This window comes from Engraulis encrasicolus, chromosome 10 (genome assembly GCF_034702125.1).
Source record: "Engraulis encrasicolus isolate BLACKSEA-1 chromosome 10, IST_EnEncr_1.0, whole genome shotgun sequence".
NCBI classification, from domain to species: Eukaryota; Metazoa; Chordata; class Actinopteri; order Clupeiformes; family Engraulidae; genus Engraulis; species Engraulis encrasicolus.
In genome coordinates this window covers 45161335-45188703 of record NC_085866.1, presented here as the reverse complement: position 1 = coordinate 45188703, position 27369 = coordinate 45161335, and the positions used below count along the sequence as shown (strand labels likewise).

At 42.2% G+C, this 27369-nt stretch overlaps 1 protein-coding gene across 2 annotated transcripts in view; it reads right to left on the bottom strand.

The window, feature by feature from the left end:
• The window catches only part of si:ch73-181d5.4 (death-inducer obliterator 1), a 41271-nt gene extending 18658 nt beyond the window's left edge, over window positions 1–22613 (bottom strand). Inside the window, exons 1-5 of one of the 2 annotated variants that reach the window (XM_063209051.1) lie at window positions 22541–22613; window positions 18302–19025; window positions 17649–17940; window positions 17115–17423; window positions 16588–16783 (exon numbers count right to left, since the gene is read on the bottom strand). In XM_063209051.1, the coding sequence (XP_063065121.1) occupies window positions 16588–16783; window positions 17115–17423; window positions 17649–17940; window positions 18302–19005 (1501 nt within the window). In that variant the 5' untranslated portion in view covers window positions 19006–19025; window positions 22541–22613. The remainder of the gene's footprint in view (window positions 1–16587; window positions 16784–17114; window positions 17424–17648; window positions 17941–18301; window positions 19026–22540) is intronic. The other variant, XM_063209052.1, reaches the window with a different exon arrangement.
• Between the last annotated feature and the right edge of the window lie 4756 nt (window positions 22614–27369).

Genomic DNA, 27369 nt, shown 5'->3' with positions numbered 1-27369 from the left:
GAAAATAAAAACAAAATGGAGTCCATGGATTGGAGGCAGTGCCAAATATGATATAAAAGGTTGCAGCCAAGGTTAATGAACAACAAATTGTCATTTTCCACAAGACAACACATCACTGCACAGAGACAAAAACAAACACAAAGTGATGGTTAGAGCAGGATTTACTGGCAGTGGGTGTTTGGGCTGGCCTTTTGCCCTCAGATGAAAAACTATGACTGAAAAGCATGAAATATTGTGGTACACTGTTGCATATTTGCCTATCATAATAAATTGGGTCTACATGGTCCTGATGTTAAAGTAACTGAGGTTTGCTCACCGTAGCCTACAGCTGTCCAAAGGCTGGCCTATCATATAAGTCTATTTGTGGAAAAACTGAGTTTGATGTAGAGGCTGTTTTTGACACATTTCATATATCCAACTTCTTTTTGTTATAGAACTTGGCAATACTTCATATACGCAAATATTTTATAATGTCTAAATGGTGTCGGCGAACCTCAGTGTCAACAGCAATTGCTCATTGTTAAATAAATAAAATCATAATGAGGCACTTTTTAATAGCTAATAATTTAACTTAATATTAACTTTGTAATAAGGTATACAGATCAGAACAGCATACAATGTTGCTACTTTTATATTTCCAGCTATTCGATTTTTAATATAATTTTAAATGTGTATAACTACTGTAGCCCAGCCGGTGGGATAATGCTGCAGTGATGTCCTCTGCTTTCACATTACATATTCTCCTTGTGATGAGCAGCATGTGTGTCACAGTACTACAGTTATGGCTGGTGGGGGGGTGGGGAGGATAAACACAGGGTAGCCGACAGGGGGCAAAGGGGTCGGTTGTGCAGGGCCCAAAGAGAAGGGGGGACCAGAATTGTACATATTGGGCTGGGGGCCTTTTCAGATGACTGTCCTGGGCCCCGCTAAAGTTCTCAGCGGCCCTGGATAAACATACACAAGAAAGACCCTCTGAGTAATACTTTTTGAATGAGAAGTGAAATCCTGGTTGCATCCCTGCAGCCAGACCTGTGCTTTTCAGGAAAGGAGAAGTGAACAAATACAAGCACAGAAGCTATGTATTTAAGAAGGCAAGGTCCAGCCGACAGAGAGGTGCAGGTCTGAGGGTTTGAGAAGCAGAAAATTGGTTTGTGATGCGAACCGAAAAATCCTTGTTTTTTTCTCTGCGGAAAAGTTCTGAGCTTGGTATGAACACGGGTGGTTCGTAGGTAAGCACTTTAGTTCCAAACATAACTGGTGCGGGAATGGGCATGGGCACTGTTCTGGTTGGCCTGAGAGAGCAACATGTCCATCATCTCTGCTTTGATGAACGCTGTGGACATTGGAAACGGTGATGGGCGTCGCAGTGTTTGAGGATGGTCTTATACAGTAGGTCCTGTGTGTAACATGTTCAGGTGGTCCTATCCTGCCCTTTATTCCTATGAATAATTACCACCACCATCAATTTCAAGTATTCTTAAAATGTATGCTTGCACTAGAGGAGGTCCAACCCCCATAATATTAATCATGTGTCATTTTGAGCCATCAGTGCTGAAATTTGATGCATTCAGATTCAGATTATCTGATAAGCACTTCTCTAACTAACCTATAAAGTTTGAAGAATGGGAGGGAAGTCATTCATCCTAGAGTTGTAATAATTGGGCAGTAGCTGTACAACTGTGTCAGATTTTCTTGCCACGTGTAAAAAAGGCTTGGCGGGAAATATGTGCATGTTAATTAAACATAGTAAATAATTGTCAGGCTGCAGATTGTTCAGACTGTTGGGGCTCTAGGTAAAGCACATCAACTTCCACTCCATGAAACACTGCATTGACACCTGTGTATTTTAAGACGCACTGTGAAAGTAATAGGTGAGGTGGTGCTGGCATGGCTTCCACTCCTATTCCAAAGGAACAGCTGGACTACAAGTCAAACTACCTCCTCCTCTCCTTCCCTGCTCCCCCATCCTCTTGCCTCAGTGTTGCCCAACCTCCATGGAGAAAACAGTAAAGTTTCCCCGCTGTCAACCAGCGTAGCACCACTTTTGAGGGGCATTCCCCTCTATTCAACATCTCAATTTCACGTGAGAGAATGACCTTTGAATTGTGTTTTTGGCAAGATATTGAATTAAAACTTCATAAATGACACAGAGCCTCACATCAAAAGGTCTGAAGCAACAGGAAATGAGGGGAGGACGTAGTTTGGCTTTGAGGAAGTAGTTTGGCTTGCACCCATTGTCCGTGCTTTTCATCTCCATCATCAGTCTTGCTCAGGGATGCAAAATGAATTTCAGTGTAAACTGACAATAAAGTATAATCGTATCATCATAGGAATTGAAGTTAGCTTTGATTAGCAAGCCACTGAGGGCAGAGGAACGTGGACCAGGAGGTGTGTGAGGTCAATCAGGTAACTATTGCAAGGGGTGGAGGTTTGTAGTTTTCTCTCACCATATCACAGCCATGTCATTGATTTTGTGTGTTTGTTTTCATGTGAAAATACGAGTGATCTTTCAAAAACATGAAATATGGCCATTCACCACTGGCCAATGAATTGAAGAAAGCTGTGATGGGCAAGCCACTGTGGGCAGAGGAAAGGGGGTGTTTGTGGACAATCGAAAGGGCCCAGTGGGTTGGTGCAGGGGGTTGGAAAGGAATATGGGGATTTTGGAAAATCATACCTGGGCAGGTAAGCCATAAGAATATTTTGTCACCATTTTAAAAATGAAAGTAATTTTAGCACTGAAGAAGTTATGGATATTCTTATTATGTATGCAGCTTCATTGTTAGTATCAGATGGGCAATTCTACGGTTAGGGGCTGGGGCAAAAAATGGCCACTTTCATCAAAACGGACGCTAATACATGTCGCTCCTCTCCTCTCCCATTCTCCAGTCTCTTTCTTTTGTGTTGCCCCTCCCCAGTGGAGAAAACTCTTTTTTTGGAATGTGGGGGCTTTCCCACATTAAATATCCTGAATTCAAATGAGTGAGTGAGTGAGTGAGTGAGTGAGTGAGTGAGTGTGAGAGAGTGAGTGAGTGAGTGAGTGAGTGAGTGAGTGAGTGAGTGAGTGAGTGAGTGAGTGAGTGAGTGAGTGAGTGAGTGAGTGAGTGAGTGAGTGAGTGAGTGAGTGAGTGAGTGAGTGAGTGAGTGAGTGAGTGAGTGAGTGAGTGAGAGAGAGAGAGAGGGGGGGGGGGCGTATGTGGGGCACCAAGGTAAGGTAACAGCTTCAGTTGCTCATCAGTGCCCAGGTGAACAATGGTTGAGAGCAGAGTATTTCCGAGGCACTCTGAAGTCAAGCTAAATGTAATATATTTCGGCCACTTCGGTGCTGGTGGTGATGAGGTGCTGAAGGTATGGTCTCCACTGTAGCAGGTTATGCATCAGCAGATCACAACCATGTCTGTGCCTTTTTTTTTACAGTGAGGAGATGTGTGTCTCAGACTAATAATAGGTCTATCCATCATTGATCAAGGAATTGAACTTAACTTTGATTAGAAAGACACTGTGACTGTGGTTAGAGAAAATGGCACGAGGACGTGTGAGGAGGACAATCTTATCAACCTAGGGTGTTGGTGTAGCAGGAGTGTAAAGGCACATCTGGGAGAGCAAGTAGCAAGAACTTTTGTCAGCACCATTTTTGCAAAAGGTCAAAAAGGTTCATATTCACGCATTGAAAAACTACTTTGGGGATACTCTTGGGTTTATCATTGTGTTCAAGTGACAGGTCTGTGAAGGCCCCTGGCTTTCATTTTCAATGACACGTGTGTCAACCACACCCCTGATGTCAGGAGGGAACTTGACAGGCCTGAGATGCACCTCATTGCAGAAGGGGGTGGCGAGTTTGTTAAGTCATATCTGTGCAAGCAACAACTTAAGTCACGATTTCTTGCCAAAAATCACAAAAAAGAGCAGTAATTAAGCATTGAAAAAAGTGCTTTACGCATGGAAAAAGTGGTACATATACTCGTACATGTACTTGTGTTTTAAGCGTCAGGTGGGCAATTCTAATCTTTGTTAAAAAAAATAGACCTAAAGGCAAAAACGCTTAATATTGCATTGAAAACTGTTGGTTGTAAAGGCATATCTGGACAAAGCAAGTCGCAAGATTTCAGCATTTCTTGCCAAACGTCTCAAAGGTTTAAATATTTAAGTAGGTGATTCGTAAGTGTCAGTGCCCCAGCCAAAAACCTTTGACCACTTTTAAAAAAAAAAAAAAAGAAAAGAAAAAATCCTCTTCAATTTTCTGAAGATATGGCCACTATCACAACATCTCGTCTCAGTAGCAGGTCTCACTATACCACAGCCATTGCTGTGCTAAGTGGTCTCACCTCACGTATTCAAGCTACTGTAGGCAGAGGAAAGGGTACCAGAACGTGTATTGGAATAATCTTAACGGCCAATGGGGTCAAGTAGAGGGTGTGTGAGGGAGTTGTAGAGGCTAACAAACTTTTTGCCATTATTTCTTGCAACAAAAAAACCCAGAAGAAAAGAAGCTTTCCCGCTGGCGAGCAAAGACAGCGCGCCTTTTTTTTTGGGGGGGGGGGGGCATGCAATAGGCTGACTGCAAATGTGAGAATAACTTTGGAATTACGATAGTTTTCAATAGAAAAAGAATAATATAAACTTTGAGCCTTGCATCTCAGGCACCAAGGAACAGCTTGCCTGTCACCATGTCGCAACCATGCCTGCGCTTTTTAGGTGGAGACAGCTCATCTTCTCACAGACCGAAAATATCCATCCACCATTGTCCCAGGAAACTAAGTCCGTTTCTGTGAGCAAGCCATTTTGGGCAGAGGGGGACCGGGGGACCAGGAGGTGTATGAGGACTATCTAAGCCAGTGGTTCCCAACATGTTTTGAACAAATGCCCCCTTGACCTCTTCATAAGTCTGCCAACACCCGCTTAGTATTGAAAAATAAAATGGACTAATGCCCCCTAATGGGAACTAAGCCCCACCTCCGCTGTATCCTTCTCAACACACCCCTAGGGCTCCACAATGCCTCCTGGGTGTTGGCTGTAGTGTCCCCAGTGAGAAATGCTAAGGGGGGTGGGCATTTGTAAAGGCACATCAGGGCCCAAAAAAAAAAACAGAACGTGTCACCATTTCTTGCCAGAAGTCCCAACAGATTTAAAAGTTAGAAAAAATGTCAACAATGTGATTGTGTTGTGTATACTGATAAATATGCCATTGTGCTCAAGTGTCAGATATCCGATTTTACAATAACCTGTTTGGGCCCAAGGCGGAACACCTAATAGCTGGAGGCTTGTGAGGTGGAAGACATGGGGTCAATCTTCATAGCCCAGGCAGTCAGTTCAAGGGGAGGTGAGGGCGTTGTTAAGGCTCATCTGGGCAAGCACATAGAAAAGATTTTTTTGCAACCTTCTTGTCAACAAAGTTCCTTTAAAAGTTCCCCCATCTCTCTCCCATTCGCTTCCAGTCACCGTCTCCAACTGTCCTATCAAAATAAAAAAGGCAACAACAAAAAAAGCCCTAAAAAAATATTGAAGGGGAAAAAAAGGGAAAAAAGTGTATTGTGGATACGGTTGTCATGTTCAGTTAAGTGTCAGAGACAATTCTATAGTCTACCAGGGCCCCTGGCGAAAACTGGCCACTTTATGTCACACACTAAATTGTAGTTGGTGGTTAAGAAGACAATACATTTTCACATTCTCTCGTCACAGTTGCAGTTTGTCAGTATGACAGTGCCATGGCTGTTTTAGGAAAAGCTGAGCAAAACGAGTAGAATCAGCATCACAGATGGAAATAGTGGAGCCGTAGTGCTTTAATGAGAAAGGGTGTCCACAGGGGTGTGAGTAGTACACACGAGTCAGTGTGTGTGTGTATGTGTGAGTAATCTCTCCTTATTGTCCTGCTTTGTGTGCGTGTGTGTAAACCGTAAACACATAAGAGTGGTGTAGCGAGAAAAAGCCCGGCCGGTGTGCTCTACTCAGCCTTTCACACCCACGCATCAGCATACACGGCCAGTCCTGTTCAACACCTCCCGCACCCCCTCACAGCCAATGCCATTTTGCTACTTCATTTCACTACCATTTTACAACATAGCCGGCCGGCGCTATCAAAATTCTGCCCGAGTCAGATTTTCCAAATGCAGCATGGCACGGAGCAGTGTCCCGGTAGTAAAAATCGCTTCCGTCCCGCCCCGCTTCCCCGTTATGGTGTGAAAAAGCCCTAAGGCCCCAGAATGGACAAAAGGGGCACACTGCTGGTAAGTGGTTACCATTGCCACAAAAGTGTCAACTTAACATAATGTAAACAGTGACAGAAAACAAAATTCTCTTGACCAAAGTAATGGATAGCCTGAAATGTATAATGGTTGCCATGTTCAATTTTCAGGCAGGTGATATTAGTCACTTTCACTGACATTTCTGAAGTTTAAATCTGAACTTTGAGGCCTTTACATGGCTATTTCTCATCTTCCCGATCGGTTAGGTACTTCTCTGCTGTCACCAAATGACTTCTTAGGCCAACTGTAGGTATTTTTCCTTCTGTGTGTTGAGCTTTGGATATGCATATTGACATTTCAGTGGGTGCTCATCATGTTGCAGACAAATAGTCCAAATAACCCTAATATCACTATTACTGAGACACAATGTATTCAAAAGTTGTTTCATGTGCCAAATTCAGTGATTGGTCACTGTGCCTAATGTTAAGGCAGTTGGCTTTGGGATCATAGTCACAGGTAAAAAAAAGCAAATAATAGCAAAATATTCCTGTGCGTGGAGGAAAGATAACTAAATGTCTGAAGTCATCCCTGTCTCTATTATAGCACAATATTGTCTTTGTACGGTAATACCAAAACTGCCTTTTGAGAGATCATGCAAAAAAAAAAAAAATCTAAAGCATCTGAAAAACAATCTAACCCCACTTGGCTCCAGGGAGACTGCAAGTTGTAAAAAATGTAAATCGCTCTGGATGTTAGACCACCAGTTAAGTGTCATGCAATGTCGTCATGGGGGTGTTACTTTGGTATGCTTGTGCAAAGTCAGAGGCCCTCAAGTACCGTACGGTAATCTCAGTACCACCATGAGTTCCGGTGTTAAACAGTAATACTGTGGCTGTCACACTACTTTCTCCTGTTCCTTCCTCATGCTCGTGGCCTCTTGCCTCGGTGTTGCCCCTCCTCCATGGAGAAAACAATGCCACTTCACCGCTGACCATCTTAGCAGAGCATCGTTTCAGGGGCTTTTCCCCATTCAGCATCTTGACTGCAAATGGAATAATGACCTTTGAATTCAGCTTTTGCAAGATTTTGAGTCAGGTCTCATGTCATGAGGCTGGTGGCCCCAGGAAAGGACGAGAGGAACTAGAATGACGTTGGGGTGCTAAGCAGCCAGCCTTTCAGCTGTTTTGGTGGACTGGAGACGTATTGTAGACACGGTTGTAGACGCATGTGCATGTGTTGCCTGTTGGTGACTTACAGCTCTGCTGTCAGAAGAGGATGTTTATGCCAGAGCTACTTTCCATTATTTGCGTTGAGCTAGGCTGTGCTTTGTGGTGGAGGAAATGGTACAAGGAGGTGTGTGTGGACAATTGATGACGGCCCACGGGGGCAATGCAAGAACAGTGGGGAGTTGTAGAGGCAAGAAAGTAGCAAGGACTTTGTCAATAATTCTTGCCGAAATTAAACGCAAAACGATTTATGCACTGGAAAAAGTATCAAGTACTGATGTGTATGCACATGTTTTAGGCCAGCACTATTTCCCTCATTGTGTTGAGCTTGGATGTGTGCTGTGATGGATCCTGTTTGTGTGCAAGCTGAGCACGGTACAAGTGCAAGACCACTCCGTTCATACCAACACACATTTTTTTCTTCTTTTTTTAACTATTGATACCTCCATTGTAGCTAAAAAATATATATTTTTAAATATTATTTTAAGAACACAACGCGAATAACTGCATGACTGCAGTTCATGCATTTCAGTGGCTGGTTCATGGAGGGTACTGGATGAGATTGTCGTTTTTAATATTCATCATGATATGCTGCTTTAATAGATTCTTAAATATACTGCTTTAGAGGCAAATATCTATTATACATGCTTCTGATTATTTTTTTTTATCTTTTTGCAGTTGTAAACTGTTAGTTTGTTGTTCAATTAATTTGTTCTTGTACAATAGTGGTTTTGTAAGTTTGCCTACTTCGAATCGTAAATCAACAATATTAATGAGGCCAAAGATGTCTCTTATTACAATCAGATTATAGTTCTGCTAGTCCAATTTCTGCACACTAAGCGCATGGCATTATGCAACGTAGGAGGTAGTCATGAAATTCAGTGCTCCCAGTTGTTCCAGCAATGTCCACTAGATGGCAAATAGAGACCAGGGAAGAGACACTGAAGTGATTCTGAGGCCTTGCATGCAAATAATTTCCCCAAACTTAAATCCTTTCCTATCCTCCAACCTCATCCCTCGTTGTTAATCTGGATCAGTCAGTTGGACATTCATTTAACATTGAAAATACAAACGTGATTAATTTGACTAAATATGCCTGTAGTCAGGTTCATTACGTTTGGATCTGAACCTTCGCTGGATTTTTATGGGGATTTGGAAAACTATACATTTTTGAAAAGTATATTGTATAAGCAATCAGAAAAACCATGTTTCCATTTACACAAGTGTCTGCATGGCGGCCATCTTGGATTTTTCAAAATGGCATCCGAAAAAACATAATTTTGCAATATCTCAGCCTCTGAATAAGCTAAAACATTGATTTAAACTGCTAAACCTACATTTTCAGGGTCACTGAATCTACTGGTGGTAGTTTTAATGTTCTCAGACAGTTTGTTACCATGCTAATATATTTGAACTGGTGATTTACTGTATAGTATCTGGGTAATTTCACGTGAAATCAGACACTTTGGCACCCGACCGACCCGGATTTCAATCATACATTGGTGTGCCTTTTTAGTAGCAAGGTAGCACCCTAGAACTACATTGGTTTGGTAAGGGAGAAACAGACTAGCAAAAGCTTACAAATGAGGGTAGGACACTATACATTATTCGGTCTTGAATATATCAGTCAGTGTTAGTCACAAAATGTCTGTGGTGTTGTTTTAAAGCTCTTTTCTGGCTCTACATATTACACAATCAGCTTGGAATACAACAACCCTCAGAATATGAATTATGATAAATTGAGAATTTAAAAATTGAATGTCTAAAAAACTCATATTTCAAAATGGCCAGTTCCTTGCCCAAACGTAGCCGGCAATGTCATGAACAACACCTGACGGTACATGCACACAGGGCGGTTTCCTTAACGTCTCCGTGAGCAGTGCGAGTCCGAGAGGTTCGCGGGCTGCCTTGCACACTGCACAGTCAACGTCCACGTTCTATCCGCGCCAGTGGCGAACCGTGAGCTCGACGGCTGGGCCTTAAAAAAAAAAAATCTTGACAGATAGGCTAGTGAACTGAGGCGTGACTTCAGCATGAAAAGTTTACTGAATGTCCTTGAATCTTAACAGTCTTGTAAAACTGAAACATAATTATATATATATATAGGATAGGCCCTACATTTAGGAAATAAAATGGAATGCAATACATGGGATACAATCTGTTTCCCCTTTTCATTCACTAAGTGTTTTCTTTTATAGGTTTTAGGTCAGGTAAGGGCACTTTAAGCTTCAGGTCTATTCAGGGTAAAGGACCATTCCGGGACATTTGAAATGAAATGCCATTGTTAGAGGTGGTCAAATAATGACCGTAGCCAAAATTTGGTGCAATTCGGCGCTCTTTGTGCGAAGATTGCGCTACTTACGCTGCCTGTCATTCTAGCCAAATACTTGGTACCCAAGGGGCAATTTCTAAACGCGACTCTGCTTTATCAACCATCCGACAAGTAAGCTTTGATTTGAAAACAAGTGCAAGTCTCGTTCCGGTTCTGAAATCACATGAGAGTTTCATTGCATTGAGGTCAGCTCAAGACGCCTTCGCGAACGCCAAAAGATGGGTTTTTTTTTGTCCCTCCCCCTTCAAATCAAGCCGTCAATTTTCCCATCACTCTCCAAACCAAAAAGCATAGCTTGGCCTTCATGAAGTCCTGACCAATTAATGAGCCAGTTAATCTTGCTTCGATAGAGATAGACTATTCTGATTGGATAGTATGTTTCAGGACAGTAACCCTTTCATTGCTGATGTGAATTTGACAGTAAACTTAACTTTGGCACATAGATTAGTGAAAATGTGGTAATAAATGTATTGTATTAAATTAAATTAGAGTAAGGAGGTTTTTTTATGTTTTCATATATTTCGTTAATATATTTTCTGAAATTTGAAGGCCTTCTCTGAAGGCGTAGAAGGCCCTGAGGGTCCCCCACTGATCCGCGCCTCCGCAGGCAGCAGCCATTCATTTTCAATGGAGCCCGCACATTGAATGCGGACGTCCGCGCAGGACAATAGACTTCAGTTCTATTTTCAAGGAGCAAAGTGGACATGTCCGGGCAGGACGGACATGCGCCGCGCATACACCGCACTCCTGTGTGCAAGGCATGATTTGTTTTCATGTATTCTAACAGTTTCGGACTGATAACGGACACATTCTGTGGACGTACTGTGGATGTCCGCGCTGTTGGAGTGAATGCAGCGTCAAATGCTGGTGTTTGGTTCTTTGTAATGGGACTCAATAAATATGACATCATACAAATCACCTAGTAATAATATGGTAATATCATAGTAATATCACATGACAGCATGTCTATCGGAATATGTGAAGGTTGGAGATGGTCCATCAGGATGCAGGAAGTTCAGTTTCACCTCTTCAGTGTTCGGCATACATTCCTCAACACATGCTAGCCACTAGTTGCCATCAAATACAGCTACAACATACACTTTGATGCTTGAACATTTAGAAAATTCCTTTACTGAGCTTATTCTCTCAACCCTGCCTTCTCTGAATGCTTAAAATGGTCTAGCTTCCACTGTGTCCATTGACAATGGGCAGAAGCTGTGTAGTTTTTGAGTAGGCCTACTTGGAATAGGGACCGACGAGGGTGCGAGCCCACCAGGAAAATGCCCTTTATGCCAGATGGCCAGTCCAGTCTTGCCCCTGACACTACTCTATTACTACTTCATTACAACTCATTTCAACCTTTATGTCCCATTATCTCTGAAATGAATAAAGAACCAAACACCAGAATTTCAGGTGTTGTTCATGGCATTGCAGGCTACGTAAAATTTGAGGACTTCAGATATTAAATTTTTTATTTTTCAATTTATCATAATTCATATTATGAGGGTTGTTGTATTCCAAGCTGATTGTGTAATTTGTAGCTTTCAAACAAAATCGCAGACAGCTTTTTGTGACTTAATTGTAATTTAAAAAATTAACACCTGTTGACACTCAAAACATTCACTATGTGGTGCTGTTCCTGTATGCTGGATACAATGTAGCTGTGAGCTTTGCACAGGCAAGCCTGTAAATGTACAGCAAAATGGTGGACATGTAAACTGTACCAGTTTTGCACATTCCAGCTGGGATGTTTTATATGGAGGGCCATCTACTCATAAATACTATAAATCAATAGTTCAAATAAATTGGTGTGGTAACAAAATGTCTGACAACAATAAAACTACCACAATTAGATTCAGTGACCCTGAAAATGTTGGTTAAGCAGTTAAAATCAATGTTCTAACTTATTCAGAAGCTGAGAAATTACAAAATATAGGTTTTTCGGACGCCATTTTGAAAAATCCAAGATGGCCGCCACCTGTGCAAATGGAAACATTGTTTTTCTGATTGCTTATACTATCTACTTTTCAAAAATGTATAGTTTTCCAAATCCCCATAAAAATCCAGCAAAAATACATAATGAACTTGACTACTGGTTGTCATACCGACTTTAACTTAACAAGTCTTATAACACATGAGGACATTTTTCTTATACCGTGCATGTCTTTTGAATGGTAAACGAATGGCCAATATAAAACCTTTACCCAAGTCAGCAGCAAGGCACAAGGTTGGAGGACAAAAGACAGGATGTGAGATGGGGGAAATGATTTGCACTCCTTTTGTGTTTTCCGCCAAGTAGCCGACCAGAGATTCGAGCAACAATGTGAATATGAGATTGGTGTGTGCATGATGGTTCCCTAATGTATTTGCAGTGCTTGTATGCAAGCTTGTTTGAGCGCAAGGCTTGCATGAATGCACAGGTGCTAGGAACGGAAACATCACATGAGAAACCGTTCATGTTCGTGCCTGTGTCCGTGTGTGTGTGTCCATGTGTGTGTGTGTGTGTGTGTGTGTGTGTGTGTGTGTGTGTGTGAACAGAAGTATTCTCCAGTCTCCTTCTCCATCAGTTATGGAAAATGGGCTTCTCTCATTCTGAGGAAATCACTGTCGGAGTTATAAAGATGCGACAGTCTGGTCTCCGGCGATCTTCCACAATCAGAAAAAGGGCTCCTTCATTCCTCGCCAATGTGCATTCCAGTTGAATCCAGCTTGGTGTTCTGCCACACACTTGTTTGACTTTTGGGGGGGGGGGGGGGGGGGGGTGCGCTCATTCTCTTTGAGGTTACAGGAGATTTCTCTTTGAGGGTGAGGGATCTGCGTGTTCAATCTTCGCAATGTTGGACATACTGTAAATCTACCTCTTGTCAAATGCACCCAAGTACGTCACTGATAGTCAGTGGACAATCGTGGGTAAGTGGTTAGGGAGCTGGGTTTGTGGCCCGAGGGGGGCTGGTGCAATTCCCCACACCACCAGATGTGTGAGTGACCATCACGGTATTCCCCATCTTCCTCCATAGGTACCCTGAGCTGTCCCCCCTGCAATGATGCCTTGGGGCACTTGATGGGCTGCCCCCGTGCACAGGTGAGTCATAAATGCAACTTTGTTATGTGCACTGTGGGTAATAGTGTACTGAGTCACAATGACAATGGGATTTTCACTGTCATTTCTATCATGCTTACCCAATTCTAATACCGAACAAATGCTCACTTCCTTATTGTAGTCTCCCAAAGACATGCTCAAGTTATGGTGTGACAAATGCTTGTGTGTGTGTGTGTGTGTGTGTGTGTGTGTGTGTGTGTGTGTGTGTGTGTGTGTGTGTGTGTGTGTGTGTGTGTGTGTGTGTGTGTGTGTGTGTGTGTGTGTGTGTGTGGTCTCCATTACATTGTGAATATCTATTGTGTGGGGCGTTTAAGGTGACTTGGTCCCAGGTCTGGCGTGTGTGTGTGTGTGTGTGTGTGTGTGTGTGTGTGTGTGTGTGTGTGTGTGTGTGTGTGTGTGTGTGTGTGTGTGTGTGTGTGTGTGTGTGTGTGTGTGTGTGTGTGTGTGTGTGTGTGTGGTCATTCTGTATTGCCAAGTGCGTTGACTTCTGGCATTCATATAATACAGTCACAGCATTTTCAATGATTACCTATAAGAAACCAAGAGGAAGGAGTATTTGTGGCAAATGCAAAAAAAAAATGTTTAGTACAATTTATGGATTTTTAAACTACAAAGGTTTCAGTGAAAGCATTTATGCAAGTTTATGTAACATGCCACCAATAAGGTTAAACCCCAGGTTGTATAGACAAGCTGTCCCCGTAGGCTCCTTTTTTTTACAGTTTCTTTGGTAAATTGCTAAAGGGAGTTAAATAAATTTAAATATTATTTGGTGCACTATGTAGATTAAGTTTGTTGTTGTTTGCTGTTTTTAATTTCAAAAACCTTGTCAAAGCTTGTGCTCATCTTTTTTTTGTAGGCAAATCTGTCCAAAAATAACCGTCTAAAAATTCAATTTGTCATTACTTGCCGATACCAGGAACCCATACTGCTAACAAGGCAAAGCAGCATAGAGGAGTAACCGTGTTACTCTGTTTGATTCAATGAGCAAACCACGACATGCTCAAACCAATGTCATTTGAGGAGGTTAAGTTGACAAATGTATAAGGGCACACCGCCCTCATTTCCCAGTTCAGAAAAAAGCCCCTGCAATTATTTTCATTGTATGTTGGAGGTTAAGGTATTGATAATGGTACTCAGTATCTGCAAGTACAGATATTAATGTACTCATATAGGTTTTCAAAAAAGTGGGACGGGTGCATTATTACACAGCTAACATGCTTGCTGCTGAACAGAGTAGTAATTTTCTACAACGCCTCTCCTGCTCTCTACGTTTGTTTGTGTAGACGACAATCAGAGTTGGACGGACAGACAAAAGGCATATTCTAATTGAGTGCAGTGGCCTTGGGCATATGGCTGTTTCCATTGCAAATACAGACAGGTTCAAGGTTCAGAGCAGACCAGTTTTAAAAGTCTAATCAACAAGAACTTTTAGAGATGTCCAATGCACAGAGTGTGTTCTAAATAATCTCAAACTACAAATCACAGATTGCATCTCGGAATACCGAGCATACAGTACATGTGGTTGACGGTGTTGAGAAATGTGTGGACACAATGTCCTTAGCGGATAATTTTGTTTTTAAAGTGTCCTATTCTGAGCTACCTTTGGGATAGTGTAGTTTCCTGCACTGTGATACTGTTTGTTTCAACAGCAAACCTGTCAAACTGCTCAAGATGCATGATCTATAAGTATACTGCACAATTGTGTGGAAACATAACAAGAGAAAAAAATGCCTGTATACAAACCAAAGATTCTCTATTTAGAACGTCTCTGTACAAACTACTGACAAAAAATTAAAAATACCAAAAATAGAGATGTCTTAAGTACAACATATTTTCAGTGATACAATAAAATTAGATGCTGAAGATCTGTATGTTGATGCGCTGAATATTCTAAGGTTTGAGTGGCAATGACCTCACACTGTATGCTCTATATGACTTATAACCAACGTCATGCAGCATTGGGGCTAATTAATTATCTTGCGGTCAGTAGACGGTTGAAAGACTTCTAACGAGTGAAATGAAGGCCTTTCCAGCCAGGCTAGTAGTCTGTAGGTTTACGTCTATAGACGTGTGTTGCATGCAAACTCTTCTAACACCAAAGTTTTCCGACCAACGGCCATAGCTGTGCATATAATTGCACATGAGGGGGGAAAAAAACATCCTGACAAGATGGCCTGTATTGACGCAGGTAGCGAAGTAAGAAGTGAACAATCAGCAGTAAGTTTCTAATCCTGGTCAGTAGGGAGAGTATTGTAAAATAACTATACAAAACACTACGTAGCATCTCTTACATAATTAGCTTCTGAAAAATATTACATTATATCATAAAAAAGATAGATGTCCCCTGAGTGTGTTAAATGAAAAGAACTTGAATAAGACACAAACTGAGCTTCTTAGTGTATAGCTCAATGTTCACTGGTGTCGGTTGAGTCTAAGAGCACAGCTCTAAAGAATTAATGACTGACTTAGTGTAATGATTGGCATCTGTGGTATCCACAGCAATGTCACATAGGTTACACTTATCTTACAATCTAAGCCCTCCATGCACAGTGTTGACGCAAAACTTGTCATTGGCATGCTGGTATTTAAGTCTTGATTGCATCTTCAAGCAGTAGCGGGCATATAGAAACACTTCACTCACGCAGGGCTTTGTAGAGCTATGTAGTCACAATAGCCAGGTAATTGGAAGATGGCTGGTGGCGAGCCAGAGATGTAGGTCAGATACAATGGTACTGATGAAGAAAATAGGTTGACTGTCTCAAGAAGAAACCAAGCACGTTTTGCTGAATTTTATGTGTAGTACTTTTTAACTTTTATTCTAGACAGGTCATTTGCATTTTACTTGAGTGGATTTTAGACAATTTCACTTAGTTACAAACTGTCAGAACTTTTTCCACCTCTGCTCACCAGAAAGGGTATGTACGATTTGAATCACTTTCGATTGGTACCTTCATCTTTTTCTTTTTAGACTTCATTGAAAACGCAAGGCTATGTAGGAAAGGATGGAAAGTATCTCAGAAATGAAAGCCATTATTCTTAAAATAACCACATGCAAATCTCATACACAGGCTCTGGACCTGTCATACTGATTACAGGTAGAATGGGTGAACTTGATTGATCTGATATGCTTTCATTATACGACTTTCTCCTACCGCTAACGTTTGGTTCTGATGTGTTATCTGCTAATGTGTAATGTGTGATGATTCAGGTATTCCCTTGTCCCTGCCCCATTGCCGAATGGCTATGTTTGAAAGATATTTTTGTGAGGTCACTCCAGAAGATCAAACCCAGATGTAAAGTGTATTTAGCGGCGGTTTACAGATGGCAAGGACAGGCTATAAAGCCATAGGACGCCCCTTGTCTTGATTAGAAAACATCTTCAGGAGAATAAAAAGTTAAGGAAGTTTGGTGACTGTTCCATATAACATAAGTTAAAGATGTTTTATTTCCAACCAGTTAGGGCTGGTAGACTAATAGTACATCAGGACTTGACAAGATGCGTTTTAATGAATACTTACCTTACCTTAAGTTAAAAACATAACGGTGACAGCCTGAAGCAAGTGTACTTACCCATTTCCAGTAAGACTGTCAAATTTAGCAGTGAACAGTTGATTGTTTTTTCCCACAAGTGTGCTGTGTGTGACTGGACATCTTTTGCTTTTGTTCTACTGCCTAAGTGTTGGGCTTCTAAACATAGATTTAAGCATCTGAAAGACCGTGGCTTGGAGTTCAACTGAAGATACGTACTAGACTTGTAAAACACTGAGGGGGCTATCGCAGTGGTCTGCTGTGCCCTCACTGCCTCCGTTTGTGGGCTGGGCAGCGCAGGCGCCTCCTCCTTCTTATGCGCATCACTGCTGGCTGTGCTACTCTCCTCCACCTCCACAGGCGGTGCTGGTGGCTTCTTCCGGTTCACCTTCCCAAGAAGGGGCTTCATCTGGGCCTGGAGGCATGCACAGACAATTATGAACATGATCATCTGCTGCATCAATTCAAGCCATCACTGATTTAGGGTTGTGCAATATATTAAAAAATATATTACACTTTAGCATGAAACAGTAATTTTGTTTTAGTATTAATGACAACTTGTACAAACATACCCTAAATCAATGTTCTCATATTGTACATTTCCCTATATACAATAATTTCCTATAATATGCAGAATTATATACTACAGAGAAGTACTACACCCAGGGTATTCTCACTATGTTTTGGAAGTCATTAGAGAAGAATTTACCCAAAACGAACCCTACTGACAAGAACATAGAGATTACCTTAAGGGCCGAGAGAATGGTAGGTTTAGCAAGTAGTTTTGGTGCAGGTTTTGGTGCTGGTGTAGGCTCCGGTGCTGGTTTAGGCTCCGGCGGAGGCTCTGGTTGGGGCGTAGTTGGCCGTTTGGCCTCAGGTGGAGGCTGTAGCTTCGGCCCTTTGGGACCAGACATAGACTTCATGGCTACCGCCGCATGCTTCAGGATGCAGTCATGGCCACAGTACACAGAGTCCGGCAGAGCACTCTTGGTGCAGCCCGGCCCAATGCAGTTTGGGAGAGTCTGCTCTTGCTTCACAACAACATTTCTCGCCACCTGTACAACAAAGTTTAGTCAATGAAGTTACTCTGGGTACAAACACAATGCAAGTTCATGTAGCAACTTTAAATCACATGTATTGGAGAAACCAAACATGATGCACAAAGTGAACACCATTAAGTCCACATGAAGATTATTTAATTTCTCTTACTCAACTAATCACTACATCTAGTGCAGGATACGTGCAAAGGTGAAACACAGAAAGAATATTGACAGTTTTACCGAATGAAAAATTTGAATCTTTTGTCCTTCGCTGCTAGATTTTTTTATCTTCCCCTTGATGCCGTAATCTCCGCTGGAACAACCGGCGTCAGGAGAAGGTGACACAAGCCTCATCTGCAAGGAGGGGCGGCTAGCCTGCCAAGACATAAGGGGAACTGGGCTGGCGCAGGGGCTACAATTGGGGCAGACGTACTCCTCCTTGTTCTTCTCCATGAGGCTTCCGCGCTGCTCGGAGATGCCCACACAGTCACCATGGAACCACTCCTGACAGCGGTCACAGCAGATCATGAACCTGTGGGAAACAATGGAGCCTACTAACCAGGGTTCCTTCTTAACGGGTGAACATGCATATACAGATCAAACTCTAAAATAAATCCTTGTGTGGTAAAAAATGAAATGTTTTTAAAGGTACAAGCAAAAAAACACGCTCATCCACTTAAAAAAGTCTCAGTGCTGGACTAGAGTACAAATTCAAGATCAACAAAAGAAAAACAGGCCTGCGACACCAGGATTTGCTCCCATTCATTTCTTTTTAAAGAAGATTCGGGCCTGCGCCCTTCAATTGAAAAGCTCTTGGATGGACAGTTCAATTACGCAAGTGAGACGGCGGGTGGGTGATTTAATAAAATCTCAATGTTAAAGGTTTCCCATACCTTTTGTTATGTTTCTGTCGACAGAGACAATACACAGCATCTGGGTCTGTGTCCTCGCTCGCAGCCGACTCCTCGTCCTCCGTTTCGGGGAACCTGAAAGCCCTGAAGGGCCTCGGCTTACCTGTCTTCCTCACCGCCACTTCCTCGTCCTCCGTAGAAGTCTCTGTGTCTAATATCTCTATCATAACATTGTTAGTGTTCAAGTTTGTATCAGGCTCAGCCGTGCTGGCACCACTGCCGTTTGCCTGCTCCTGTTGCTTGCGTTTCAGCTTCTCTGCGTATTGTTTGAGAGTCATCTCGTCGCTGTCTTCTGTGCTGTCGCTGAAAGGATGGGTCCCGGCGTCCTCCTGAGGCTCCTCCGTTGGCTGCAAGTCTACTGCAGGTGTAGTCTCAGCACCGACAGAAGGCGACAGGAGTGTACCAGGGGAGCTCTTCCTTCCCCTACCCCTTCCCCTGCCCCTCCCTCTGCGCGTGGTTGTAGGGGTTCTCTGGGGAGCGGGCTGCCTGGGTGACGCCCCTGCAGCTGCCGCAGCAGCAGCCCCTCTGCCTCTCGATTGCCGTGTGGCATGTCGCGTTGGCACCGGCTTGCCATCTTCGCCGAGCTCTCCAACCTCCTCCAGGAACTCTCGACGGGCGATGGTGGTCCGCCGGAACCCCCAGGTCTTGGTGGGCACGCCGCTTGAGCCTTCCTCGCTATCCTCCATCTTCAGCTCAGACAAGACTACTGGGAACGGAAGCAATGATCAGTCACAATTGTGGCAGCAGTATGTGTGTGTGTGTGTGTGTGTGTGTGTGTGTGTCTGTAGTACATCATGACACCTATGCTCGATCCCTCCTACTCCGTCCTAGCCACCCTCCATCTTCAGCTCAAGACTACTTGGAACACAAACAAAACCCACACAGTTGTAGGGATGCTGATAACAATAGAAAGAAAATATTCAGACATTATTTTGGTTCCTTTAGCGCATCATGACACCTGTGAACACACCTTTCTCATACAGCAGTCATAAAAACTGTAAAAATGACAGTTGCCTCTCTGAGGGTTCAGAAACAACACACACCACAACTATTACCTTTTAGTTAACCGAACTGAAATATGCAAAGATGCTGTGACACTTTCAGTTCATGTTCTATTTCTGAATGATAGCAAATCAAGAAAGTTGTTTTTATTTTATCGCTTTTGTGAATGTTTAGACCTAGTAAAACAAACTAAAAAAAATGATGGTCATCTATTGGGCCACATTTGTCATGTACCCCTTTTTATGCAAAGTAGTAGTCAGTTGCAGACCATAAGAGTAGCCAAGAAATCTCTTAACCCCTAGTGCAGGGCTATTCAATTAGAATTTCATCCGGGCCACCTTTCGAAACCAAGAACTGCAGTCGGGCCACACATTTTCAGACATCACAACCACTGAAATGACACTTAAAATCAGAAGTCCACAAACAAATTTTAAACATGTTCCTCTAACCTAAAACTTAACCACATTGAATATGAATGTGTAAGACAAGCAGAAGATTCACAAGGAATAATGTGTTGTACTGCAGTAACAAAACTGAAATGTATACTGCTTCAGTTGGGGGCCATGCCTGGGCCGCATGTGGACTGCATCTGGGCCGCATGTGGCCCTCGGGCCTCCAATTGAATAGCCCTGCCCTAGTGGCTGCCTGGCTGTAAGGGTTTAACTCGCTAGGCTATATGAGAGTCCTTGATTGAGTCTAGTTAAGTATTTACATAAGGCATAATGTTAAACTCCATTTACGTGTATATGAGACTTCCATATTAAAAAAATATCCATATTATACTACAGTACAGGCCGAAAGTTTGGAAACACCTTCAAATCCAACGCATTCTCTATACTTTCATGTCTGTTATTTACAGTACATTGTAGATAACTGCATGCATGGGTGTAATTTTAGGGGGGGACGGTGGGGACATGTCCATACCACTTTCCAGATAAACCTAGCTTGTCCCTACCATTCTTTCACAAATATAATGCAAAAACAGCATATCCGGACCATTTGCGATTGAAATGTCCCCACCACTTTTCGAGCCAAACCTACACCTTTGACTGCATGAACACATAGAATTAAAAATAATTAAAAACTAAAAATTAAAAAAGAAAATCAATTCTAGCAGTTGTCTAACAACGGTATCAGCCAAGTTAATTGACATTTTTGTTAGGCACATAATTCTGTGTTCATGCAGTATATACAATGTACTGTAAAAACAGACATGAAAGTATAGAGAATGCATTGAATAAGAAGGCTTTTCCGAACTTTCGGCCTGTACTGTAGTATAATATGGATATTTTTTGAAAATGCATTGGCATGGAAGAAGAAGAAAAAAAAACTTGTTGAGAGATATGTGTGGGGCCATCAGTTGGCTTGTGTAAAATTCAGGTGGATAGTCCACCTGAATTCTACACAAGCCAACTGATGGCCCCACACATATCTCTCAACAACCCAATTGATGGCCACACAACTCTGTAAACAAACTATTTTTTCTATTTTCCATAAAAAAACCCAGTCAGTCAAGACAAACTTAACCGAACGCAACAGTCATCCAAGAACTCACTAGAATGGTAGAACTATAAAACGCTTAAACCTTGTTTGAGGCATTTTGCAATACAAACAAAATTTTCTTCTCCGTCATCACCAATTACCATGTGTAAGGTGTCATAAAGCTTAGATTCTGCACTCTGAATCAATGACTGACTTGTTCCTCCGGGCCTATTGGCAGCACGTATTCGTATAGCTTGTCACATTTTTCAGAAAGCCAATCCCTCAGCTCTGTCAACTTCATAATCTTTTTCTACTTACACTGAGCAACACTGCCATTTCAAGGCTGGATAATCTTTACCCATGACTTAGAAAGTCTTTCAACTCATGCATTGCTTGTATAATGAAAACGTTTCCAAACTTGTATAATGCTAAGCATGGCAACACATGACCAACATTGTCAGTCACCGTTGACAAAACGTTATCCCTATGATTTAGGCTGAACACAGCATATTCCTATTATTCGGAAATATGGGAACTTAGAGTTGTGGAGCATAGGGCATATTTGAATAATGTGGGAACATGGAACAGCAGGAATAAGCTGTGGGGGAATAAGCCATTGGTCTGATCCCAACAAAATGTTGTCAGTACAGGGTACATGTCTCCACAATCAGGCTTTGGGGTCAAAGGAGGACAAACTTAAACAAATTACCTAATCACTCAATCTGGTAATTAGCTTCTTAGGAAAGCAAGCATTTGGCAGTGCAGTTCAATGACTGTACACAGTCAATGATGCAGTTATGGATGGGTTTTTTTGTGTGCAAACAAGTACCATTCAAAAGTGTTCGGTTATGAAGATTATAGAAGCAAATGGTCATCTATTACATGCCGCGCGTAACTGTTGTGGATATTACATTATGTCAAAGTCAATTCTATCACATTATGCAATGCAATGCAATGATGTGTGTAATGTGTATTCTGTTTTTCTATGTATGTATGCTACTGGACGCCTTGGTTGACCTCGGGATCAATACATCTCTACTCTACTATATTGCCAACGCCTGATGATCATTTGATAGACAAGAACTTGAAAGATCAGACTGCAGTTAAAGGTAACAGCTCTAAGTTCGCCTTTTGTGGTCTTACTTTTGGCCACATGCATTGCGTGACTCAACAAAACCCCTTTACAATAGTCTTTGTCAAAGTTAGAGTAGTCGTAGACAACTTCCTCCCTGCTTCTCCTTGCATCTCTGACACTAAACTCAAGGCTACAAGATATTAACAGCATCCTTGCGGTGTGCAGTTTGTTAAAGAAAAAGATGACACCGCTAGACGTAATCACATGATCAGCATGTTCTATGGCTAGATACAACAGTGAACATGGGGATACGTAACTCCTAGCACAGGCCTTGTGGAAGCTAGCTAGCTGCCTGTACTTGTACAGTAGTGTCTTTGTGCACATCACGAAGTAACTGCAAATAGTTTCTATCCTTCTTTGAGAATGTCGTATTCCATTTCGTATGGACAAATTCTAGTTGTCAACTTTTGAGTTTTGACAGATTAAGGAAGCTTTTCGGTTAGCTAACATCGTTGGGCTAATCTGGAGAAACATAATGCGTTACACTTTGACATTTAATTACGGGACCGTTATATACAACTAAACGCCAATTTTGCAGCCGCGCGTTCGTTATGAACAATATTTTGACTACGTCTTCGCTATAATATCTGAAATGTACTTACATTTATTGTTTGTACTGGCTGAATGCAGACAGCTACGCAAGATAGCGGCCTTCCATGTTGTTTGTCCACTCAGTAGGCGTGGTTTAGCAACGGCGCGCGGGAGCGACGCTGGAGGCCTGGAGGCCACGGACCCAGTCCTTATTAACCCTTTGAAGGAAGGTCCCGAAGGTCGATACACTACTGCCCCAACCAAATTATGAGCCACGTGTCACAGGCAGGCACAGCCCAGTAATTTTGGTATCGCAAAAGCAGACAAATTGATTTCATGTATGAGAGCCACCCAATGCCTGGGGGAAAAGCAATGTTACTTTAACCTTGTTTTTATAGTGAAGTGAAAGCCCAACTGGGAAACTCCAACTCCCATTGTCATTTGTGACACAGCACTCCACAGCACACAAGTGAACACCGCACACAACGAAATTGCATTTATGCCTCACCCGTGCAAGAGGGCAGCCCACAATGGCATGGTCCTCAGGGTACCTCAGTCATGGAGGATGGGGAGAGCACTGGTTACTATTGAAAGCGTGACAGCGTGAAAGCCCAACTGGGAAACTCCAACTCCCATTGTCATTGTGACACAGCACTTCACAGCACACAAGTGTTCACTGAACACTGCACACAAAAAATGCATTTATGCCTCACCCGTGCAAGGGGGCAGCCTCCAATGGCACCCCAAGGGAGCAGTCTGGCGGGACGGTACCATGCTCAGGGTACCTCAGTCATGGAGGAGGATGGGGGAGAGCACAGGTTAATTAATCCCCTCACCAACCTGGCGGGTCGGCAGTCGAACCGGCAACCTTTGGGCTACAAGTCTGGCGCCCTAACCACTTACCCATGACTGCCCTTCAGATAGTTATATATCACATGGAATTAAGTGAAAGCCCAGTGAAAGCCCACCTGGGAAACTTCAACTCCCATTATTATTGTGACACAGCACTCCACAGCACACAAGTATTCACTGCACACAACAAAATTGCATTTTATGCCTCAGGGTACCTCAGTCAGGGAGGAGGAGGAGGGAGAGCACTGGTTATTCTGTTGCATTCCCCGGCCCAATATGCAACCAGGAGGCAGTTACCTCCCACTTGAAAGCGTTCTATCACTGTGCACTCATGCTGTGCACTGTCATTGCTGTGTTGATGTCACGATTTTGAAGTCGGGGTACTTCATTTTGGCCCCAGCTCGCAACTTGAACATTCCACTTCAACACTTCACTTCCACTCCAATGCATTTCAGCATGTAGGAGGTCAGAAATATCTCATCGCCCACCCTCGGGGAATGCACCATTACTTCCCCCACCAACCTGGCAGGACGGGAGCCGAACTGGCAACCTTTGGGCTTCAAGTCTGACACCCCACCCCACCCCACAGCTTACCCATGACTGACTGACTAATGGGGTGTGCGATATAGTTTCTCCCTAACGAACCAATTGTTGATAACTTGTAAGTTTATTGATGAGGTGAACTTTGCAGGATACTTTTTTTATAATGTTTTCGACGCATGTTGGGAAAAAAACCTTGAAATCCTTGTAAACATTGTTAAAACGAAGCCACATAACACACAGCTATGTAGGCCTACTAAAGCTACACAGTAACTCAAATAAGACAAAAAATAGTTCTACTGAACATTTCAGAATGACCAAGATGAACTCTTAGTCAGGGTCATTTTCCCAAAAAGTTGACACCTGAAGGCAAATCATGTTAATTTTCGGCATACAACTGATTTAGGGGTATTCAAGGGTGCTGAATCCAAATCTGCCGTATGCCGGACGCAAAAATGTACCGAAATGCCTCAAACGGGCAAAATCCAATATGGCCGCCGCCACCGTGTTAAAATCCTGCAATCACTTTTCTTTTGGACTAAATAAGGTATGAATTTGAAAATAGCACTTATTTTTATGTTTTCAGACATGGGGAAAGCCATTATGTCATCAGATTTAAGCTCAGATTGGAAGAAAATGCTTATATCATTGGCTGGCAGCCATTTTAAAAGCAGAGAGCCTCATATTGTCAGCGATTTTTAACATGTTTACTAATCTTTCAAGATCCACAGAAAAAAATGCTCTTTGTCTCTATGAACACAAATACTACAGAATACTGCACTGAACTGTCTACTTTCACCTGAAAAAAGAAGTTTGTGTCTACCTTTTTCCATTCTTTAGTTATGGGCAGTAGAACATGGGATGACACCACAAAAAAACACTCATTTTTGACCCCAAAATACTGCACTTCTCACTGAACATATTTTCCCTTTAAGGACATATTGTCTTTGATAGTGTTCATGTATGATATACAACATTTTCAGGGGGTTTGAAGGGTGCTTAATGCCTTAAATTCCCATAGTACATCAAAATGAAGGAATCCAATATGGCCGCCGTCACCAGTCTACAGTGTACGTTTCTTTGATTACACAAGGTAAACTCTTAAGTACATTATGTAGCATTAGGTTTTCATACAGGGAGAATTCATTTCCATACTCAGATCTAAGATAGATATCAAAGAAAATTATTTCAGTGTAGTCTGAATTCATGATTGCAACAGGAACATAGGGTGACACCACAAAAAACAATATTTTTTGACCCCAAAATACTGCACTTGTCTCAACCCACATTTTTGCTTTAAGGACAAAGTGTCTTTGATAGTGTTCATGTTTGATATGCAGCATTTTCAGGGGTTTTGAAGGGTGCTTAATTCAAATATTCAAATATGCTGTGTATTAGGCTCAAAAACCTCACTGAAAAAAGAGGAGCTACCCGGCTGGGAAATTTCCATTAAAAAATCAAGAATGCATGATTTTTGTATGCATATATAGCCTAATAAATTGCACAAATGTATTTCCCCAAAAAAATTATGGGTATTTACAATAATAAATAAAACACAAAATCTGCCTTGAAAAAATTAGGTATTCTACCCAATTTCTCACTACAAATTAGGTGGAGCAAGTTTGGTTGTTGGTGGTGGGGGAGGGGAGGGGAGGGGCTTTGTTGAGCTCTAACGTCTTTCTTTCATGCTGTGTCATGTTCCCTGGATTTAAACCGAAGAGAACCTCCTAGAGACTTCAGGTAAGTTTTAAATAACTTCAGAAGTTTCATCATCCTAGTTCAGTAGCTGCTTCACATGCATATTTTGAAGATTTGATGTTGTGGATGAACTGTTTATGAGATTTTAGATACGAGGAACCTGTGTTTAGCCTGGCAGCTCTGGCTGAATAGAGTTCTTCAGCGGAAGCGGAAGCATGTAGTAGATTGTAGTCTTTCATGTTAGCATTTAAGGACGTCCTGGTTCCTATCGGCTTCCGGCCTCCATTGGGAATGAATTGGGGTAAATTTCAAATAAGCTCCGAGTGCAAGCACGCGCTTAGCGAACCCCCGCAAACTGTCGAGGGTGTTAAAAATAGGCTGTAGGTATGACATGGTTGATCATTTTGTGTCAAACTTCGACATAAATACGATGTTGCGTCCATATGCTAAACCCGGAAGCTTTTGGCGACTACAGAAACGGCGCCAGTATCTAACGGCATGTACGTGCGGAAGGTTGTACCCATGGCAACCAAAGGAAAGTATGTAGTTCGGAAGTTTTAATGATCAGAAAGGGGTTAGCAATATTGAATTATAATCGTCATGATTTAACATGTGAATACACCAACATGATGATACGATCCGTTCCACTAATGAGAAAGGGATGCGGGGACACGCTAGTGTTCGTTGTTGCCGTGCAACTTATATTTTTGCCAAACCTGAATCTCTATGGCGTTTTGCAATGTAAAAAATCGCCAGGGAACCGGTAGTCCAAACGCCGCATACAAGTTGACGTCAACGCTGAAGAGCTCTATGGACTGTCTTACGGTTGAATGCTATCTATTGGGTGTGCAATTTTACACCAGATGAGTTTTCATAGTTTTCAGAACGAATTTTGAAGTTACCAAGCTTTTGCTAACTAGTGCTATGTCATAGGTTTCTGGCTGTGTAGTTTCATGAGTTTTCAGAACGAACTTTGAAGCAACCAAACTTTTGCTAACTAGTGCTTTTCTGGCTGGGCAGTGAAGGCACGTGTGAGATTCCAGCCATGTAGAATTTACGTGCACTGAGCTAATTAGCTAGCCAGCTAGTCACCAGGGAAAATATTTTAGCTACGTTTTTGCACGTTTGGATGCCCTTGCATGCACTTTTCAGCCCTTAACATACACGCTATTTTGCCTTTCAACCATTAATGTATAGAATGTGCATTGTAGAAGATTTGTTTTTGACCGATTTTAATGGCCTAATGTTTGATAATGTGTTCCGTTTTGGTAAGTGTAATTTTGCTAGTCTTTAGAGTGAGTTGAGATGAATTTAGAGCCTTATAAAGGGTTCCTGTGACTTCGTTTGAAATATGCAGTGAGTGATTTTGATGCCAGTGGCCTGAAAGTTAGCACCTTTGATAGCTCTTTTAACGGGCTCCATAGGTGTGAATTACCACCAGTGTGCCCCTCCTAACTTCTTACCTTAGCTAACCAGTCTGCAGAATTTGTTAAGTTACTTGATGGAAAGTATAAAAGTATATATTCTTTTTCTTAGACCATATTCACATACATCTAAATACCCCACTGAATTGAATTAATAGTCTGTCCTGGGCTTTCTTGCAGAAGGCTACTGACTTAAAATAACTTAATTCATGGTGTTTTGAATCTGTTGATGTATTTATTTTGCCCTCCTGTAGTAATTTACAGTCATGAAAGCTAATTTGTGACTTAACTTGTTTCCCCTCTCAGGCTTTTACAGATTTATTGACCAGATGTCCTGGAAGTGCCCCCTGATGCAGACCCAGTGTAAGAACATGCTGTCACTTTTT